The sequence below is a fragment of the Rana temporaria genome, chromosome 11 (genome assembly GCF_905171775.1).
Source record: "Rana temporaria chromosome 11, aRanTem1.1, whole genome shotgun sequence".
Lineage (NCBI taxonomy): Eukaryota > Metazoa > Chordata > Amphibia > Anura > Ranidae > Rana > Rana temporaria.
Window position 1 is genome coordinate 26918345 of NC_053499.1, and position 22180 is coordinate 26940524.

The 22180-nt window shown below is 44.7% G+C and overlaps 1 protein-coding gene across 1 annotated transcript; it reads right to left on the bottom strand.

The window, feature by feature from the left end:
- Positions 1-5522: 5522 nt before the first annotated feature.
- Positions 5523-22076, bottom strand: LOC120917167 (serine protease inhibitor Kazal-type 1-like). Its single transcript, XM_040328265.1, has 4 exons — positions 21977-22076; positions 15081-15121; positions 10053-10159; positions 5523-5716 (listed from the first exon to the last, which is right to left on the bottom strand). The coding sequence occupies exons 1-4, from the start codon at positions 22020-22022 to the stop codon at positions 5623-5625; spliced, it is 288 nt and encodes a 95-aa protein (XP_040184199.1). The 5' UTR covers positions 22023-22076; the 3' UTR covers positions 5523-5622.
- Positions 22077-22180: the final 104 nt, after the last annotated feature.

Sequence of the window (22180 nt, forward strand, 5' to 3'; positions counted from 1 at the left end):
TCGTGTGTACAGGGCTTTAGTGTGAGTGTGGGATGGAGAAGCTCCGATGACTGCATTCAAGCTGCTGAACTGCATGCAGTGAAGCGCTTGCAGTGATCGAGGTAAGGGAGGAGAGGGCAACAAAGTGCTTTATCCCAATAGAAATGAAAGGGAGCTGCTAGAAGTGCCTGTGCATTGCATAGCCTGTGCCCCATTGTAATGCCACCCATATTCTTGTATTTTTAACATAGTGGCAGCAACCTAATACCTGTGCAGCATAGGTATCAGTTCACTGTCATCATGTTAAAAGCACAGAATATGAGTGGCATTACAATGAGTGTTATTAGGCTGGCTGGACACCTGCACTCCTGTAGCCACCTTTATTTTACAAAAAAGTCCTTAAGAGCTGGTTCACACAGGGGCGGCACGACTTCGGGGGCGACTCGGCAAGGCGACATGAAGATGACTTCAGAGGCGACTTGCAAAATGACTTCTGTATAGAAGTCAATGCAGGTCGCCCCGAGTCGCCCCCGAAGTAGTACAAGAACCTTTTTCTAAGTCGGAGCGACTTGCGTCGCTCCTATTAGAATGGTTCTATTCACTAGAATGGGACGCGACTTGTCAGGTGGCTGCGTCGCCTGACGAGTCGCCCCAGTGTGAACCGGGTCTAAAGCTAGGTTCACACTATGAATTTCCTATGAATCGCACAGGAATGTACACTGCATTCCTGTGCAATTCACATTCGATTCAACACTGTGCAATTTGAACCTATTCAATTTGCATGGGCTCAGATCTCAATGCATTGCATCAAAGTAGCGTATGCACTACTTTTGAAAACGCGTTGCAACTGGATCGCATGGTAGTTTTGTACCATGCGTTCTGGTGCATGCAAACACGCTGCATTTGAGACCTGAGTTTGGGATGTCAGTAACATTGCACAGACACCCGCTGAAGATCACTAAGGCAGTGCGATTTGGGTGTACAGATCGTGGATTTCCCAAAACCACGTTCTAGTGTGAGCCGGGGCTAAAAATACAGCAATCACAGTGAAAGTATGAGGGAAAAACTGTTCATGTGTTTCACACTGAACCAGTGCTTAACAATGTGTTATGGATGTGTTAGGAGTAAGCGCTAGTTTAGCATGAAACGCATTGTTTTTTTCCCCCTACTTTTGCTGCAATTGCATTGTTTTTAAGGACTTTTTATAAAATAATGGTGGCTACTGGAGTGCAGCGGTCCGGAGTTTCTATTTTCTTTTATTGTACAGTTAGGAGCTGAGCCATCAGTCAGTGAATTTAAGTGGCAGATGTGTTGGTCGGATAAAGTCGCAATCTTCACCTCAGCCAATCAGAGGAAGCTTTGTATTCTTCGATAAAATACAAGGGTTCCTGTGAATGGCTGAGCAGTGCTCAACCCAACTCAATTTTTTTCCCTGGAACGGAACATTCCTGCTTCCAGAGCTCTGTATATTGTATGTAGCTGTGTAATTACGGGACATTTTTTGGGTACAAGGACTGTGGCATGTGTACATAATGGAGTTGATTTACTAAAGCCAAATGGACTGTGCATTTTGCAAATTGCAGTTGCACTGTGCAAGAGTAGTTGCTCCAGAGCTTAGTAAATGAGCAGAAACTTTTGAATTCTATTATCCAATCATGTTCAAGCAAAAATGCTGTTTTTTTTTAATATTTATTTTCCTTGCACGTGTTTGGGTATTCTTTGCAAAGTAAATCGTTAGCTCATTTACTAAGCTGCTCTGGATCAACTGCACTTTGCAAAGTGCACAGTCTCTTTGCCTTTAGTAAATCAACCCCAATGAGTAAGATAAAGTTTAAATCCCCTCCCTCTTTTAGCACAATTTGGGCAAACCCACAATTTGTCACAGTTTTGCAGGCGTGTTGTCTAATTATTGTTCTGTGGGTACGCAACACTGAACCCCCCAGGAATTTTTCTTTTATCTACGGACGGCCCTGGACACATTGGTGATTGATAAAGTGCAATAATACAATATGAAATGGTGTATGTGTTATGGAGCACTGAAGAAGCATTAGCATCCTTACAGCTCTGAGTAGTGCAGTTTTAAGATCACACCGTCTCCAACATTTATGCTTTTTATTACCATTACCAAGTCATGTTCCATTGCACTTCATAGTATATACTGTATTTTGCTATCAACATTATTCCCTGTGGCAGAGAAAGTTTGATATTACAACAGTAATCAATTATATACAAATTGTACCTAAAAAATAATATAAAAACAAATGTTCTTTGTAGGGCTGTGGAAATGAACGATTAATTCCTTGCTTTAATCGTTAATTTCGTTGATTGATCAAAATAATTTTGATCGTGTACGATCCGCGGATTGAGCTCCGTGGTCTCGCCCATAGGAAAGGCCGCGGCTTCGGCCTAGCTCCGGAGCCGCAGCCATATTGGTACACCCAGCGGCAGCCTAGTAGCGGCGAGCTGACGTCATCGTCTGCTACATGCTGTGAGTGTGCTTTCTATTCTGGGAGATGTGGACATTACGGGGGATATGTGTGGACATTACGGTTATAATTAATCGAAATTAGTTGATCGAATTTAAAAAAAAATCTATTAATTGAACAGGAACATTTTAATCAGTAACAGCCCTAGTTCTTTGTAAAGGGAGTGGAACCCAGGACCTCACAGATGCTGGCAGCAGCTCGGATAAGACATGAAATTATAGAATATTCCCGGTGTAGTTTGGGCAATACAGTCATTGTAGGGCATTGTAATAAGAATGCATCCATGAAAAAGCTTAGAGCTGCCCATACTTTTTTGGGAGCAGCATAGCACTTTGCCAAATGCAGGACTTTAAGAAAGCTTGTCAAAGACTGAGTGTTCCAACTATCAAAGAGTATCGGGACATAATGTAAGAATCATTGAAGCAATAAACAGCAGCCAAAATTTGTATTGTTAACCACTTGCCGCCCGCCAATGACAGATTGACGGCGGCAAAGTGGTTGTAGAATCCTGACCGGACGTCATATGACGTCCTCAGGATTCTGAGCCGCTGCGCGCCCCCGGGGGCGCGCATTGCGGCGATCGTTGTTGCGGGGTGTCAGTCTGACACCCCGCAACACCGATCTCGGTAAAGAGTCTCTCACGGAGACTCTTTACCACGTGATCAGCCGTGTCGAATCACGGCTGATCACGATGTAAACAGGAAGAGCCGTTGACGGCTCTTCCTCACTCACGTCTGACAGACGCGAGTAGAGGAGAGCCGAACGGCTGCTCTCCTGACAGGGGGGGTTCGCGCTGATTGTTTATCAGCGCAGCCCCCCCTTGGATCGCCACATGGACCACCAGGGAAGCCCACCCTGGACCACCACGGAAGGGCAGATCAAAAACAAAAGGCTCAAAAAAAAAAAAAAGGCTGTAAAAAAAAAATGGCAGATCAAAAAAAAAAAGGGGCTAAAAAAAAAAAAAGGCTGTAAAAAAAAAAAGCATTAAAAAAAAATGATGCCAATCAGTGCCCACAAATGGGCACTGACTGGCAACATAGGTTAATCAGTGCCGCCCCAGTGTCCATCAGTGCCACCCTACAGTGTCCATCAGTGCCACCCCACAGTGCCCATCCATGCCCAGTGCCCACCTATCAGTGCCACCCATAAGTAGCCATCAGTGCCACCCATAAGTAGCCATCAGTGCCACCCATAAGTGCCGCCTATGAGTGCCCAGTGCCGCCTGTGTGTGCCCATCAGTGCCGCCTATGTGTGCCCATCAGTGCCGCCTATGTGTGCCCATCAGTGCCGCCTATGTGTGCCCATCAGTGCCGCCTATGTGTACCCATCAGTGCCGCATACAAGCGCCGCCAATCAGTGCCACCTCATCTGTGCCCGTCAGTACTACCTCATTGATGTCCATCAGTGCCATCTCATCGGTGCCCATCAGTGCCGCCATATCAGTGCCCGTAATTGAAAGAGAAAACTTACTTATTTACAAAAAATTTAACAGAAAAAAATAAAAACTTATTTTTTTTCAAAATTTTGAGTCTTTTTTTAGTTGTTGCGCAAAAAAAAAAAATCGCAGAGGTGATCAAATACCACCAAAAGAAAGCTCTATTTGTGGGAAAAAAAAGGACGCCAATTTTGTTTGGGTACAGTGTAGCATGACCGCGCAATTGCCATTCAAAGTGCAACAGTGCTGAAAGCTGAAAATTGGCTTGGGCGGGAAGGTGTATACGTGCCCTGTATGGAAGTGGTTAAAATTCTTTGTTTAGATAAATGTAAAAGTATAACAAGTTTTATATTTCAATGTTTTTATTGAAGTTTCATAAGTATAAAGGTACAACAAATTATCTTGTATTGCAATAAAACAAATATACAATCATATATCAAAGATAAGTGTGTTTTTTTGAGTTTCTTCGGTTGTTACATGAGACCGTTATATTATAATACAAGTTAGATTAAAAGTATAGCACTAAATCTATTTATAGTTTTAAGGATCAATTCAGTAGTAACAGGATTCATTTTAAAATGAGAGAAAAATAAACAAATTAATAAATAAACCAAAAAAAAGAAGAAAAGAAAAAAGGGGGGGGGAGGGTGTACTCCAATCTAAAAGAAGAGCTTCTAGAACAAAATTAAAAAATATTAATTGGGTGCTAGATAATTAATCCAGGGTTCCCAGACTGCATTAAACCAATCAATTTTATCATCTTTGAGAGCTGATAAACGTTCATTGACCATTATCCAAGACAACTTGGTCTTCAATAGGTAAAATGGAATTATAGGGGATTTCCAGCATTTAGCAATAGTAATTCTAGCAGCAATAAATATAAATGTAATAAATCTCTTCACTGGTTTTGATGCTACTTTGCCTAGAGACCCATTCTGCCTTAAAGCGGGAGTTCACCCGAAAAAACAATTTTTAACATTAGATTGAGGCTCATTTTGTGAAGGGGAATCGGGTGTTTTTTTTTAAATCGAAGCAGTACTTACAGTTTTAGAGATACATCTTCTCCGCCGCTTCCGGGTATGGTCTTCGGGACTGGGCGTTCCTATTTGATTGACAGGCTTCCGACGGTCGCATATATCGCGCCACGAGTAGCCGAAAGAAGCCAAACTTTGGTGTGGCTCTATACGGCGCCTGCGCACCGACATTCGGCTACTTTCGGAAAATCGTGACGCGATGTATGTGACCATCGGAAGCCTGTCGGAAGCCTGTCAATCAAATAGGAACGCCCAGTCCCGCAGCCCATACCCGGAAGCGGCGGAGAAGATCTATCTCTAAAACTGCTTCGATTTTAAAAAAAAACACCCGATTCCCCTTGACAAAATGAGCCTCAATCTAATGTTAAAAATTAAGTTTTTGGGTGAACCTCCACTTTAATCTTTTCCTGCTTTGATAATGTTGCCAATGCCCACCTGTCCTGATGACAATCACTCCCACCATTTGTCCTGGTGTCACAGGGACGGGAAGAGAAAATAACCTTTCCCAACGAGGTCACAGAAAAAAGTAAAAACCCAACAGAAACTTTGACTCTTCCCCACTATATCCTAAAAAAAAAAAAACTGGAGTTAAGCTTTAACATTTTATAAACTTTATAAAAGCAGTTTAAATCAGTAGAATAGATGTTCCAAGATTAATTTGTCATCACTGCAGGCTAAAATTGTAGTTTTAGTGTTGATTGGGTTTCTTCATCATCCTTGCTTGTAGAGGAAGGAAAGGGCAAGGGCCATCATGTTGAATTAGGGACTGCACAGTCCGCGCCCTGGAAAATATGTACAAGAATTATAAATGTCTTTATGACAAAACAATATAAATTTAAATGAAAAAAATATTATTTTAATGACTTTATGTCCTTTTGTTGTGGTGTGGATACATTTAGTATAAAATAAAGTGTTTGGAGTTAAGGGAGGGGAACCAGGGGCATCGGGAGACCCGGGCTTGGGAGGCTGGAGCCTCGAATGGGTCCCCGAAAAGCCCAGAGTCTCCGGCATTTAGGTCTCCATTATTGACCTCGATCGGTGACCGCCGGGACCGATCTGATCCTGAGCGCGGGCGAGTCGCCGAGACCAAGCTGATCTGAACTAGACCCGAGCCTTGCCGAATGTGGCCGAGTCTTGCCGACTCGACGCGTTTCATAGCAGTTCCCGCCGTCTGGAGCCTGGGCAACGCCTATGATGGACGTCCCACTGGTCCAATGCCGGGACGTGTGACGTCCATCATAGATGCTGCACACTCCAGAAGGCGGGAATTACAATGTGGCCGCCGCGCCACATCCCCTCTCGGCGCTCTCCTCCCCTCCCCTCCTTGGCTCTCCTCCCCTCACGGAATTAATGTCTGACTGCAGTAGTGCCTGCTGTGACACCGCTGAGCGGAGGTAGGTCAGACAGCACACACAGTGTAATGTGTATGTAAATGTCAGTGTGTGTAGGTCAGGTCAGTGTAGGTAGGTCAGTGTATATGGGTCACTACCGTCAGTGTAGGTAGGTCAGTGTATGTAGGTCACTACCGTCAGTGTAGGTAGGTCAGTGTAGGTAGGTCACTACCGCCAGTGTAGGTAGGTCAGTGTAGGTAGGTCACTACCGCCAGTGTAGGTAGGTCAGTGTAGGTAGGTCAGTGTAGGTAGGTCACTACTGTCAGTGTAGGTAGGTCACTACAGTCAGTGTAGGTAGGTCACTACCGTCAGTGTAGGTAGGTCAGTGTAGGTAGGTCAGTGTATGTAGGTCATGGGCCAGCCCAAAAAAAAAGCCTGCGTCACATACACCATCCCCCCCACCCCCCGTTTCTGGCCTTTGACCTCCGACTGAAGCCCCCGGTCTTTTTGCCACTTAGCAACGCCCCTGAGGGGAAAATTTCTTTGACAATCTGCTGAAGCATAATGTAAACAGCATTTAGGTAGATGATGATGACCATAGACCAATCTGTTCGGTTGCAAATGGATTTAAAAAATTTTTAGGGGTGTTTTCCTAATCTTACCCCCACTTGTCCTTTTAATAAACAGGCATGCTAGAAAGGTCTGAGTGCACATGTTTATGCATCTTAAACCATAAAATGCTTTTGGTGGTCACTATAAAGCCAACCAGAGTCAATGACAGTTGTGGTTACAGATGAGTGAATATTGGAAAATACCATAATTTGTTCCATCAGTCATATCAGTTGAAAAGCAGTCCAAATGACCAGTGGAGTAGAAGGGCAGTAGGCCAAGACAGCTTGGGCTCTCTGGGCCAGATTCACATATAACTGCGGCGGCGTAGCGTATCATAGATACGTTACACCGCTGCAAGTTTTCATCGCAAGTGCCTGATTCACCAAGCACTTGCGATGAAATCCTCCGCCGGCGGCCTCCGGCGCAAGGCGGCCCAATTTAAATGGGCGTGTGCCATTTAAATTAGGTGCGCTCCCGCGCCGGACCTACTGCGCACGCTCCGTTTCGTAATTCCCGTCGTGCTTTGCGCGCTGTGACGTCATTTTCTTGAACGGCGACGCGCGTAGCGTAATTCAGTATTCCCGGACGGCTTACACAAACGACGTTATTTTTTAAATTTCGACGCGGGAATGACGGCCATACTTTATACAGCAATACGATTTCTGTGTAAAGTTAAGGCACTAAAAAAAACTACTAATTTTGCGACGGGAAACTAGACTAGCGACGACGTAGCGAACGCGAAAATCCGTCGGGAATCGCCGTAACTCCTAATTTGCATACCCGACGCTGGTTTACGACGCAAACTCCCCCCAGCGGCGGCCGCAGTATTGCATCCTAAGATCCGACAGTGTAAAACAATTACACCTGTCGGATCTTCTGGCTATCTATGCGTAACTGATTCTATGAATCAGTCGCATAGATAGAAACAGAGATACGACGGCGTATCAGCAGATACGCCGTCGTATCTCTTATGTGAATCTGGCCCTTTGTTTTCTTATGGGAAATATTTTAACATAAGCGCCAGTGACTGTGAAGAAATTCACCTTTCCTTTACTCCTGCACCGCCCTTTCATTGCAAAATACTCAGTCCCTCTGGGTATGGGGGAGCATGATGTAGTTGTTCACACCAGCAGCCAATCACTAGGCCTGAACATTGTCACATGATGAAGGAGATGACATCATCACTCCCTGTTCATTTTGCAGGCTGAACAAAACAAAATTGAACAGGTTCCCCCATCCACACTATGCAACACTGACGGATAAATCTCTTACTGCAGGTGTTGGATATTGACCAAATTGGATGCAGCTGCTCTTTGGTCAACAATTATGATTTTTTACATTCAGGCTGGGTTCACACTACTACACTACTTTCATCCTACTTTGCTCTGTGTTCAATGTTTCCCTATGAGAGCGTCTTGTAGCGTCCTACACAAGTCGGTCCGACTTTGAAAATGCTCCCTGTACTACTTTTGGTCCTACATTGATCCTACTTCATGCCCATTGAATATCACTGAAGTCGGACCAAAGTAGTATCCTGTTCATGAAAGTAGGATGGATGTAGGACCAATGTAGGATAAATGTAGGACCAATGTAGCAGAGCAAAGTAGGATGAAAGTAGTGTAGTAGTGTGAACCCAGCCTAAAGGCTGTTTGACCGGGAGTGTTGGATGTTTAGGTTACTGAATGCTGTTTGGCAGTACAGTTGAACCTCAGATTACAAGCATAATCCGTTCCAGGAGAATGCTCGTAATCCAAAGTACTCGCATATCAAAGCGAGTTTTCCCATTGAAGTCAACGGAAATGAAAATAATTTGTTCCACATTGACTTCAATGGGATGCAATACCAAATGCGGCCAGAGGTGGGGGGTGCCAGAGAGCACCGAAAACGTCTGAAAATGCCCAAGGACACTTTGGCTCATTTCCTGCGCCCTCGTACCTCAGGCCCAATGAGGTACTGCAGGCCAATGTTAGGCTTTTCTCGGCTCTTGCGCCCCCGTACCTCAGGCCAAATTAAGTTCTGCAGGCCTATTTTCGGTTCTGCTCAGCTCCGGCGCCCCCGTACCTCAGGCCAAATGAGGTACTGCAGGCCTATTTAGCTTGAATTCTGCTTGTCTTGTGAGTCAGAATTAAAAAAAAAAAGTTGCTCGCAAATCAAAACGCTCTCAAACCAACATACTCTTAAAACGAGGTTCCACTGTATTTGGCAAAGTCTGATTAAGGTCCCCTATCCTTAAAGTGGAGTTCCAACGACATGTTAGAATTTTTTTTTTTTTTTATGCATATCTTAGGATCAGAACATAAACATAAACCACTCATGTGTTTTAAAAATGTTGCCGCTCGATGTCCGCTTTAAGATAAAAAAGTAACTTATAATATCCTGTCCTGGCAGTTACCTCACATGCCTACAAGCATATTCTTCCGGGATATGGCGCTGCTGTATTCACAGCATGCACCGCCCGTTCTTACGCTTGTGCAGTAATATGACATAGCGGCGCTGTAAACTATACAGGTTGCCATCACAGCAGGCGTCGTCATCGGAAGTGCCCGCCCTGTTGTGATGGCAATGAAGCCCTCGGCGCTGCCCACTGACTCCTGAGTGATGATGACACACATCTCCCAGGAGCAGTAGCGAGCAGAGGAGCCAAGGAAAGTGACGTCAGGAGCCGTGGTGAGAAAGGGGAAGATTAGACGGGACCACAAAGCAACAGGAATTATAACGTACAGGTGAGAAGACCGCCACTCCAGGTGAGCACACCTAAGGTGATCACTGTCCACTCAAGAACCAAACGGGTGCTGGCAATGCACAGGATATGCAAATGGCGAAATATATAGACAGCCGCACTCCAAAAGTCTTAAAAAAGACGTGCCCTTTATTGGTAAAGAAAAAAATGCACTACAACAATCAGCACACAGTGGGGAAAACAGCTGACGCGTTTCGCATTGAACTTCAATGCTTAGTCATAGCTACAATTAAGGAATTATAACGTAAGTAAAAATATATATTTTTTCTCCAAACCTCATTTGTTATGTTTTTTCCTGCACAGTTATGTAAAATTATTTTTATGGGTGGAACTCCGCTTTAATTTCCCCTAGGCCATCTTTCACAAGTAAATCTGGGCTTTCCATGATCACAAGTGTCCTTTTTATTTAGAGTATATCCTACCATTTCTACTAACCTGTTTTCTTCGCAGAGCACACATTCACTGCTGTAGGTGTGGCCGTCTGTCCCACAGATTGGCTTATCCTCATACACACATGGATCGGCGTACCTAGAACACAAAGGCTGAACCGGTGTTAACTACTTCTTTACAGTAATGCAGGTCACCTGCAAACAATTAAAAATGAATCAGTCATGTATAGTCATCTAGGCCAGCTTGATAAATAATCAATATTTAATCTATTAAAAGCTCTTGTTTTTAGTTTGTAATTATATTGGGTATGGGCCAGTCATGTCTTCTCATTGCATATTCAGGTTTTGCTTCCAAGTTTGCAGTGCTACTTATAGGGTTTGTAAAGGAAAACCATTTTTTTATGCAGTTCTGTTTTCATGTCCTCATTGTTCGTTTTGGCTCTCAAGTTGCTATAATTCTTCTCCGATCTCCACACTTCCTGGTTGTCTGTTTCCTGATAACCACAGTGCTGGGGGCTTTCTCTCTGTGGTCACTAATCAAGGAGGTGTGATTACTGTGGCCCGGATTCAGATAGAGATACGACGGCGTATCTCCTGATACGCCGTCGTATCTCAGAGTTCCGTCGGTCGGATCCATGCGGCTGATTCATAGAATCAGGTTACGCATAGATCTCACTAAGATCCGACAGGTGTAAGTGACTTACACCGTCGGATCTTAGGCCTCGTACACACGACAGAGATTCTCGGCAGAATTCGCCGAGAAACTCGGTCAAAACCCGGATTCTGCCGAGAATCTCTGTCGTCTGTACAGTTTTGGCTCGATGGAGCCGCCGAGGAGCTCGACGAGAAAATAGAGAACATGTTCTCTATTTTCTCGTTGGCCGCGTTGTTCTATAGGAGAAGCCGGCCCGCCGAGCTCTTCGGCGGCTTCATCCCAAAACGAGACGAGGAACTCGACGTGCCAAGCACGTCGAGTTTCTCTGTCGTGTGTACGAGGCCTTAGGCTGCAATTCCGGGCCGGCCGCTAGGTGGCGTTTTCGTTTTTTGTACGCGAGGAATATGCAAATGAGGAGTTCCGCCGATTCAGAAACGAACGCCCGCCCGGTGCTTTTTTTTTACGTCGTTTGCGTTCGGCTTTTTCCGGTGGATAGTTACCCCTGCTATATGCGGCGTATCCTATGTTAAGTATGGCCTTCGTTCCCGGGTCTAATTTTGAATTTTTTACGTCGTTTGCGTAAGTCGGTCGCGAATACGGATGGACGTAATTTACGTTCACGTCGAAACCAATGACGTCCTAGCGACGTCATTTGGAGCAATGCACGCTGGGAAATTTAGCCGGCGGCGCATGCGCAGTTCGATCGGCGCGGGGACGCGCCTGATTTAAATAGTAAACTCCCCCCTAGCCGCAGAATTTTAATTCCGCCGGGGGATTTACGATCCGCCGGCGCAACTTTAGAGGCAAGTGCTTTCTGAATACAGCACTTGCCTCAAAAACTTGCGCCGGCGGATCGTAAATCAGATAGATTACACGGATCTAAAGATCCGCTAATCTATCTGAATCTAGCCCTGTGTGTCTAAAACCCCACAGCACCAATCAGTTTCGTTTTCCAAACCATCACTGCCCTGTATTGGCTCTGTGGCTCTGTACAGCAGAGAGGCAGGAAACAACATGCAAAAACGAAACTAGAAACTACAGGTACATTATATGATTGATTTTTATCTATATTTAATCGTTTTTAAAAGGAATCAGTTAACTATTATGTCTCTATACCCTGTAAACGGTCATTTCAGCATACATTTTTATTTTATTTACAACTCCTTTAAAGTCTGTGAATCAGCTGAATCACTGAAAAATTGCGCTTCCTGCGTGGCTGATATTTTTTATTAATAGTTGTGAATGGGCTGCCTTAATGCAATGCATGTTAGCGTGCATGTTGTAACATACTGCAAAAGTTTCAGCACAGTAGCTAAGTGGTTAGCACTTCTGCCTAGCAGCAATAGTCATTGGTTTGAATCCCAATCACGACATTACCTGCACAGAGTTTGCATGCTCTCCCTGTGCCTTCATGGGTTTCCTCCCCCACTCGAAAGACATGATGGTAGGTTAATTGGTCCTAGTATGTGTATGTATGAATGTGAGTTAGGTACCTTCGATTGTGAGCTCCTTCAGGCATAGGTCCCAACTGTCCCTGATTTCGAGGGCTGTCCCTGATTTGGAGCAATGTCCCTCTGTCCCTCTTTCCTCCTCATTTTGTCCCTCATTTTGGTCTGATCTATATAGTTGTATAGTATCTACTCATACTCCGGCGTATTTTCAAATTTGCCGCGTCGTAGCGTTGTTTTGAATCCTCAAAACAAGTTACGACGGCTTTAGGCTTCGATCCGACAGGCGTACGGCTTCAGATCGTAGTCGTAATACTCCAACACCCGCTGGGTGGAGTTTGCGTCGTTTTCCGCGTCGGGTATGCAGATTAGCTGTTTACGGGGATCCACGAAGGTACGCGCGTTCGTCGCATTCTCTTACGTCGTCGCTAGTCGGCTTTTCCCGTCGCAAAGTTACGGCTGCTATTTCATGGCTTATATTTAGACCAGCCATGTTAAAGTATGGCCGTCGTTCCCGCGTCGAATTTCAATTTTTGTTTTTTTTGCGTAAGACGTCCGGGAATACGAAAGGACGTAACGCACGTCGCCGTTCAAAAAACACGTCGGGGCGCCGTAATTTCGCGCAAAGCATGGCGGGAAATTTCCAAACGGAGCATGCGCAGAACATTCGGCGTGGGAACGCGCCTAATTTAAATGGTACACGCCCCATTTACGTTACACCGCCGCAAGTTTACAGGCAAGTGCTTTGTGAATCAAGCACTTGCGCTGAAAACTTGCGGTGGTGTAACGTAAACGAGATACGTTACGCCGCAGCGCGGGTACCTGAATCTGGCCCAATGCTTTGATTTTTTTCCTAAGACAAGCAGAAATGCTCATGATCACTACCTAGGAAGGCGGATGGTCCACCTTGGAGGCATCTACGTTGAGGGCCTCGATTACCACATCCCACTGTCAGATGGACATTGCTACATTGTCCACAGCTCTGCAAGACCACCCCTGTCATAGCTTAGATACAGAGGAAGGGCGAAGCTGAAGAAAGTTCCCCAAACCTCCCCCTCAGTTCTGATGTTTCACATGACACCATCAAGGGGGAAGCTTAGCAGAACTTCCCTCACTTTACCGGGAGCCAGTGTATCGAAGGTCTGGTAAGTGTTTTAGTGGAAGAAGTGAAACTGATAGGGAAAGGGTAGGAGATTTGTTGTTGGGGTTTTGTTGGGGGGAGGCTTTTTGGTGGAGGAGGGTTATCTAGTGGGGCTTTTGCTAGGGGCGGTTGGGATTTTTGTTGGTGAGAGGTTTTGCAGGAGGAGGAGGATTTTAGCTAGTGAGGGGTTTTGGTGCAGGGTGATTTGCTGGCTGGCATTTTTTTTATGCAGACATTTTTGTGCCCATTTGTTGTCCACATACTGTCACAAGTGTCAATTTATTGTCTACATATTATGAAATATTATGAAATGTTCCTGTTTATTGTGGCCCTAGTTCCCATTTGTTGAACACATACTGCAAGTTTGTGCATTTGTTACCTACATATTGTCCCAGTTGGCTGTTTTTTGATGTGTACTGTTCAGTGCCGGCTGGTGCTCAAAATTTTTGGGGGGCGCAAACAAACAAAAAAAAACCCATCAATTGCAGCCTCACTGTTCCCATCAATTGCAGCCTCACTGTGCCCATCAATTGCAGCCTCACTGTGCCCATCAATTGCAGCCTCACTGTGCCCATCAATTGCAGCCTCACTGTGCCCATCAATTGCCGCCACTGTGCCCATCAATTGCCGCCACTTTGCCCATCAATTGCCGCCACTGTGCCCATCAATTGCCACCACTGTGCCCATCAAACGCAGCCACTGTGCCCATCAAACGCAGCCACTGTGCCATAAAATGTTCGCCACTGTGCCATCAAACGCAGCCACTGTGCCATGCAATCAAATGCAGCCACTGTGCCCATCAATTGTCACCACTGTGCCATGCCATCAAACGCAGCCACTGTGCCATCAATTGTTGCCACTGTGCCCATCAATTGTCACCACTGTGCCATGCCATCAATTGTTGCCACTGTGCCATGCCATTGTCGCCACTGTGCCCATCAATTGTTGCCACTGTGCCATGCCAAACGCAGCCACTGTGCCATCAATTGTCGCCACTGTGCCATGCCAAACGCAGCCACTGTGCCATTAATTGTCGCCACTGTGCCATGCCAAACGCAGCCACTGTGCCATGCCATTGTCGCCACTGTGCCCATCAATTGTCGCCACTGTGCCCATCAATTGTTGCCACTGTGCCATGCCAAATGCAGCCACTGTGCCATGCCATTTTAGCCACTGTGCCCATCAATTGCCGCCAGTTTGCCCCTAAAATGCCGCCAGATTGCCATCCCCCATCCCCCCTGCCTGGCACTTACCTTTTTTGGTCAGCCATCCTCGGATCCTCCTCCACGATCCCTCAAAGTAGTCCCGCCCTCGATGTCGCTTCAGCCAATCAGGTTACTGGTAACCAGATCAGATGAACCTGATTGGCTGAGATGCGTGTCAGTGTTAACCAAGGAACGCACACCCTGTGCGTCCCTTGGTTAACTATTTGGAAGCCGATTACAGGCCTCAGTAATCTGTATTTGAAAAGCCTATCAGAGCCGCTGGCTCTGATAGACACTTCCACAGCCAACCAGCTTCCATTATTCAGATGGCCGGCACTCGACCAGGGGGCCGGCCATCTGAATAGTAAGCAGCGGCGACAATTCATGCAATGCATGAATCCATGTATTGTTTTTCAGTGGTGGAGCAGGAGTGAGAGGGGGTGGCGCTTCTGCGCCCTCTATGGACGCACCGCCACTGGTACTACTGTATATTTGCTGCCTATTGGCTGCCTGCATATTGGAGCAGTTACCCGATTGTTGCCTGTGTATTATATACAATTGCATATATTTGTGTCTTGTGTCGTGTCTTTCTAATAGTAAAAAATGTTTCTGTCCTTTATCTTACCACTCGTGCTTTCTTCAAACTCGGTGCTGTAAATGCCAGACCTGCAGGAAGAAAATATGCAATCTGGTATATTAATGTATTCTTTCAGAGTATTACATTGTATATCCCTGTGTGTTGTGGTTGTTCAGGAGCTTATCTAATAGTTTCTTGAAACTATCGATGCTCCCCGCTAAAACCACCGCCTGTGGAAGGGAATTCCACATCCTTGCCGCTCTTACAGTAAAGAACCCTCTACGTAGTTTAAGGTTAAACCGAATTTCTTCTAATTCAACCTTGTTGTAGACATTAAAAACTACACTACTAGCACAGTAGTGGAGGGCTGAAATCTGTCTTTATAATAGTCTGCATCTGGGGAGATGTCACCAACATGGAACCTGGCAAACAATTGGAACAGTGGGTTGCAGATTGCTGTGACTGAAAGCTGGTGGAGAGCTTCAGAATTACTTCAAAATTGCTGGTAAAATTACCAAGATTCTGGCCAGCATAAAGCTAACACCAAAAAATTAGATGGAGATTAGAATGACCTATCCATAAACATGCGTAATCGTTCCAAGCAAATGTACAGAACTATGCTCTATGCTGGGGGCCAACAACCTAAGTCACATGTATTGTGCACACCCAAAGCCATTTTCAGTTGCACTTATCTACAAAAGTATTTTATATTTCTCATTAAATTTATTTTGTAACATTTTCTTAAAAAAAATAAAAAAATGTATCATAAAAAAAAATAACTCTTTAAAAATATTATCTAATTCATAGGAGTAGGAAGCTTACAATGCAAATTCTTTTGTTTGAAAAAAGTAGCCTAACCTTTGCATTAAAGCAGATTTCCACCCTAAAACAGCTGTTTTACTCACTTTACTCACGTCTATCTGGCTGTTACTAGTCAAGTTTTGTAAGCTGCCTAGTTCCTGGTTCTAGGTGGTTCAACTTCCTGTCCTAATACCCCATTGCCTCCTGGGAAATTATGACACTCATTTCCCAGGAGTCTCTGAGCATTACTGTGCCTAAAAATCGCCCAGCATGCACCTCTCCCTGAAAACCAGGAAGAAAAAGGAACTGGGTTTCACATGCCCACACATATGATGGATACGGCCACACCATGAGCTGGAGGATATAAGGAAAGTGTTTGCAATGATTTCTGGAAGGATTGGGGAGCTATTAATATGTTTTAGGGACTATTTAATGTGATTAATTTTATAGTACACATTGGGCTAGATTCAGGTACCTGGGCGCATGTTTTGGCCAGCGTAGCGCATCCTATTTGCACTACGCCGACGTAACATAGTGAGGCAAGGCCAGTATTCACAGAGCACTTGCTCCCTAAGTTACGTCGGCGTACAGAAAATGGGCCGGCGTAAGCCCGCCTAATTCAAATTAGGCAGGTAGTGGGCGTGTTACATGTAAAGTAACCGTGACCCCATGTAAATGAATCGCTGTTGGTACGGCGCATGCGCGCGCATGCTCAAAATCAGGTAGCAAATAATCCCTACGATACGACGACTAAATGTGAACCTAACTTACGCACAGCCCCATTCACGTACGACTTACGTAAACAACGTAAAATCTGACGGCAGTTCCGACGTCCATACTTTGCATGGGCTGCGCCACCTAGAGAGGTGTTTTATCTTTACGCCGGACGTACGCCTTACGTAAACGGCGTAGCTTACTGCGACGGGCGTACGTACGTTCGTGAATCGGCGTATCTTGCTCATTTACATATTCAACGCGTAAATCAACGTAAACGCCCCTAGCGGCCAGCGTAAATATGCAGCCAAGATACGACGACGTAGGAGACTTACGTCGGTCGTATCTTGGCAACAGTGAGGCGTAACTCATTTGAAGAATGCACACATTTGGACTTACGACGGCTTATCTACTGTTACGCTGTCGTAAGTCTCTCTGAATCTAGCCCATTGTGTGTGTGTGTGTATATATATATATATATATATATATATATATATATATATATGTATATATATATAAAACATTTTTTTTTTTAACTAAACAATTTATTGTGGAGAATCTTCTAGATCCATATGTTGTAAATGAAAGTAATTGATTCTCCACCAACCAATGTTTGGTGAAAGTCACATTCACTGCTTTATAAAGTGACCATTTAAAATAGAACTAAAGGCAACTTTGTACGTATTGAGAAACTACAACTAAATAAAATAAAATAAATGGCAAGGAGGTGGCAGTAATATAAAAATGCATGCTGAATACCTTGTCCAGTCTGGTTTTAGAAAGAGTCTTTTAAAGTAGAACTTTCTTTTTCTTTTTGGTTACAGTTGGAGAGGATTATTACCACTGTAATCTTTGTCCCATTGGTGAGATTTCTCTTAACTGCCTGTCCACAACAGGAAGTCAGAGGAAATTTCCAAAGTGAAGGAAATCTCTGGTTGTCACAAGGTCACCAGAGACAAAATTCCCCAATGGATTTTTTTCCCTCTATTCCTGTCCAAGTGAGAACTTAAAATTTGGAATATTTCTTTTACTTTCACGCTTGTGAATAAAGGTCACCAGGACAAATAGATAAGGCGAGTCTCCCTGATAATAAAAACCTGATAGGATGGGGAAGGATTAGAAAACAACAACAACAACAACAAAGAATGCCTTCAATTATATCTGGCTGCTACTGCAGACAGACAACCCTGGTCTCTGCAGTGCAACAGTGGTCATCTCTAGGGAGATACACTACATGCAGGTGCAATGGTGTGCGCACGTTGCTTTTTTGGGCAGCCTATTAATTTCAATGGGCTGCTCAATGTGCGAAAACTACACCAAAGAATTGCAAGCACCTTTTTTTTTTTTTTCATGCCGCACAAAGAAAACACATGACACTCACAAGTATGTCAATAGAAAAAAAGACCAAACAAGGAAAAACACTGCGCTAGATAAATGTAAAAGTGAAAAAATTCCTACAGTGATAATGGGATGTACAGCTGCCAGTACCAAAAAAATTGAATACCAAATTTTAGACAATAAATGAAACAAGGTACAGCGCTAAACAAATAAGCCGTGACAAGACCTGATAGATGAACACAGGTATACAATATAATTGTATTTAAATACATTCAAAACCAACCAGTGATGAAAAAAAGAAAAATTGAGGAAGTCAATGGTGAATAAACAGTCCCACATTGATGATTGAATCAAACCATGAAAGAAACAATCCTTATAGTGTAATTCGAAATGGTGCACAAAGTTGAGTTTGTGAAAAGAGGGCTCTTCTTCCACCAATAAGACACCCAAATAGTGGTATTGCAGTCTCCTTACCAAAGGTAGGTGACCGCTATCAAGGCAGTCTCTCGAAGCACAGGGATTTAAGCACTTCCTGTCCCACTTCCTCCTTCCGACCAGGGACCGCCTAGGCGACTCCTCCTCTCGCCCTAGGCGGCCCCTCCCTTTAGGCGATCTCCTGGGACATGTCACATGTCCCAGGGGATCGCCATGTCCACTCATAAAGCGCAGCACGACTTGCGCATGCGCAGTGAGTGCCAGGCTGTGAAGCCGAAAACTGTCATGGCCGGGTGCCCACAATATGAATGGATGCCCCGGCGGAGAGGGGGGGGGAGGGGAGCGACGCTCCGGGCGGCCGCATCGCTGGACCGTGGAGCAGTTAAGTGTCTGTTTATTAAAAGTCAGTAGATATACTTTTTGTAGCTGCTGACTTTTAATAAACAAAAAAAGGCTGGAACTCCCCTTTAAAGCGGAGTTCCGGCCACAATTTCACTTTTTAAATATAAATACCCCTGTAATACACAAGCTTAATGTATTCTAGTAAAGTTAGTCTGTAAACTAAGGTCCGTTTTGTTAGGTTGTTACAGCATTTAGACACTTTATAAAATAGAAATTGACTGGGGCCATCTTAAGTGTGGGCATCATGAAGCCAGACTGTATGACTTCCTGGATTTCAGCCTTGCAGATCTCGCACATGCTCAGTGCTGCACAAGCAGTGTCAGATCAGGTTTCAGCACCTGTGCTGTCCAAGTCACATGATTCTTTGAGAAAGTTACACCCACTACATTCCCAGGAGTCTGTGCGGTGCATTAAGCACCTAGGTGCAGGAAGTGGGAAGATTAACTATTCTGCCTAGCAACAACACTTTGAAGGCATCTAAAAAAAAAAAAAATTCGTAAAGGACTAATGACATTTTTTTAAAACTACTGATGTAATGTTATATTTATGGGTGGAACTCCACTTTAATGCATTCTATGCATTAAGGTAAAAAACCTCCTGTGGTGCAGCTGTCCACCAGAGCCCCCCTTTTACTTACCTGAACCCGGTGTTTCCAGTGGCGGGGACAAGCACAGCAGCTCCAGCTAGTGTCTCAAGTCCTAATTGGATAGATTGATAGCAGCGCAGCCATTGCCTCCTGCTGCTGTCAATCAATGACGCGGGAGCCGAGCGGCGGGGACCGAGTCCTGCTGTCTGTGTCAATGGACACAGCAGCAGAGCACGGGAGAACGGCCGCCCGAGTGCCCCGAGGGAGAGCAGCTCTCCAACGGGGCACTCGAGAACAGGAGGAGCCAGGAACGCAGCTGAGGGATGCCAGAAAAGGAGGTTCGAGGCCAACTGCACAGAGGAAGTAAGTATAACATGTTTGTTTTAAAAAAAAAACTGAACCTTTAGTTACCCTTTAACTACATAGATAGGTCACAATCACGTGGCTATGGTAGATATCTTGCCTTTTCTGAAACCGGCACAATTTTGCTTATATATATATACAGGGTTTTTTTCAGGGGAAACTTGGGGGAACTCAGTTCCACCACCTCTGGCCCAGACCCTTTGGTGCCTGCTTACCACAATCACTTGTAAACACAGAAGTCTGGTTTCTGTGTTTACAAGTGACAGCTCTGCATTCTGTGTGTAACCACCTGAACTCTGCACTCTGTATGTAATGCAATCCTGGTATTTAATGCACCTTTAAGACACTTCTACTGTTTTTGAAATCTGAACGGGGTCATGATTGAGTTCCTGCACCTATTTTCTGAGGAAAAAAGCTCTGTATATATATATATATATATATATATATTATATATATATATATATATATATATATATATATATATATATATATATATATATATATATATATATATATGTATATATATATATATAAAAGGTTGTATGACTTTGATTCAAAGTGACCATAATGCTATTGTGCATACGTCTGTTTAACAGATATGAGATAGAAAGCTCCCGTAGGGCGATAGATGGCATAAATGACACTATGGGGTTGATTTACCAAATCTGGACAGGGCAAAATCTGGTGCAGATGTGCATAAAAGCCAATCGGATTCAATTTTTTTTGGGGTCAAAGCTTAAAGCGATAATAAAGGTTCCTTTTATATATTTTTTAAAATAACAAACGTCATACTTACCTCCACTGTGCAGTTTGTTTTGCACAGAGTGGCCCCGAACTCTTCTGGGGTCCCTCTGCGGCTCTCGCGGCTCCTCCCCACATTAGATAACCACCTTGGAGAAGAGCTCTCCTGAGAGGGTTACCTTGCAGGCGCACTCCCGAGTATGACTCGGCCCACCCCCCGGTGCCCACATTTTTGGATTTGATTGACAGCAGCGGCACCCAGTGGCTGCGCTGCTATCAATCTATCCAATCAAAGCCAGGACTCTGTGGAAAAGAAAACGCCAGGGATGTGCCAAGCAGGTGAACTGGCTCAGGTAAGTAAAACGGGGGGAGGTGGCGGCTGGGGTCCCGGTGATTGCCAGGTGTTTTTTCACCTTAATGCATAGGATGCATTAAAGCGGAGCTCCGCCGTAAAAAAAAAAACATATATTAAAAGCCAGCAGCTACAAATACTGCAGCTGCTGACTTTTAATAAATGGATAAATGGACACTTACCTGTCCTGGAGTCCAGCGACGTCAGCAGCAGAGGACGAGCGATCGCTCGTCTCTTGGCTGCCCCTGCACCAAAATCCTCGGTGAGGGAATCAGGAAGTAAAGCGTTGCGGCGTCACTGCCCGGTTCCCTACTGTGCATGCGCGAGTTGCGCTGCGCCGTCCTCACTGGTCCCCGTTGGGTTCTGGGAGCCCAGAACACAACGGGGGGGCAAGTGGCATACAACTCCTTTTAATTTAAAGCGGGAGTTCACCCATTTGTTAAAATTTTTTTTTTCTCCCCTTAGATTCCTGCTCGTTCGGTCTAGGGGAATCGGCTATTTGTATTAAAATATGATCCGTACTTACCCGTTTTCGACATGCATCTTCTTCCGTCGCTTCCGGGTATGGATCTTCGGGAGCGGGCGTTCCTTCTTGATTGACATTCTTCCGAGAGGCTTCCGACGGTCGCATCCATCGCGTCACTCGTAGCCGAAAGAAGCCGAACGTCGGTGCGGCTCTATACTGCGCCTGCGCACCGACGTTCGGCTTCTTTCGGAAAATCGTGACGCGATGGATGCGACCGTCGGAAGCCTCTCGGAAGACTGTCAATCAAGAAGGAACGCCCATTCCCGAAGCCCATACCCGGAAGCGACGGAGAGGATGCATCTCGTAAACGGGTAAGTACTGCACATATTTTAAAACAAATAGCCGATTCCCCTAGAGAAAACGAGCATGAAGCTAAGGGGAAAAAGTGCCCTCTAAGGGTGAACCCCCGCTTTAACAAACTGAAGTTAAAAGCAGATTCTGTGTGCACCAGTTTTAGTAAATCTGTCTCTTTCTGTCTCAAAGACAATGAACACAAGGGCAAATGGAGGGTTAAACTCCCTAACAGGTACACAGACAGCAATCAAAACTCACCTAAAAAAAAAAGCCTTTACATACACTTTAAATGGAGATTCTATCTTCCTGTGTAAAATTATTTCCTATTCCTTTTGCAAAATATTAAACATTGATGACTCTCAGGTAGTTTGCTATTATACAGAAGCTCTTACCTGAGACAAGGCAGACCACCAACACTTGGAGCATGAAGGAATTCATGTCGATCAGTAGAGATGAGTGCACCTTCCTGTATTTCTCCCATATTTGTACAGCTCTCCTTCTTTATCTAAACAGGAAAGATTTACTACAACAATTATCCTGCATTTCCTTGATGATTTTATGATCAACACATCCATCATTACGTAGTCATTTTAAAT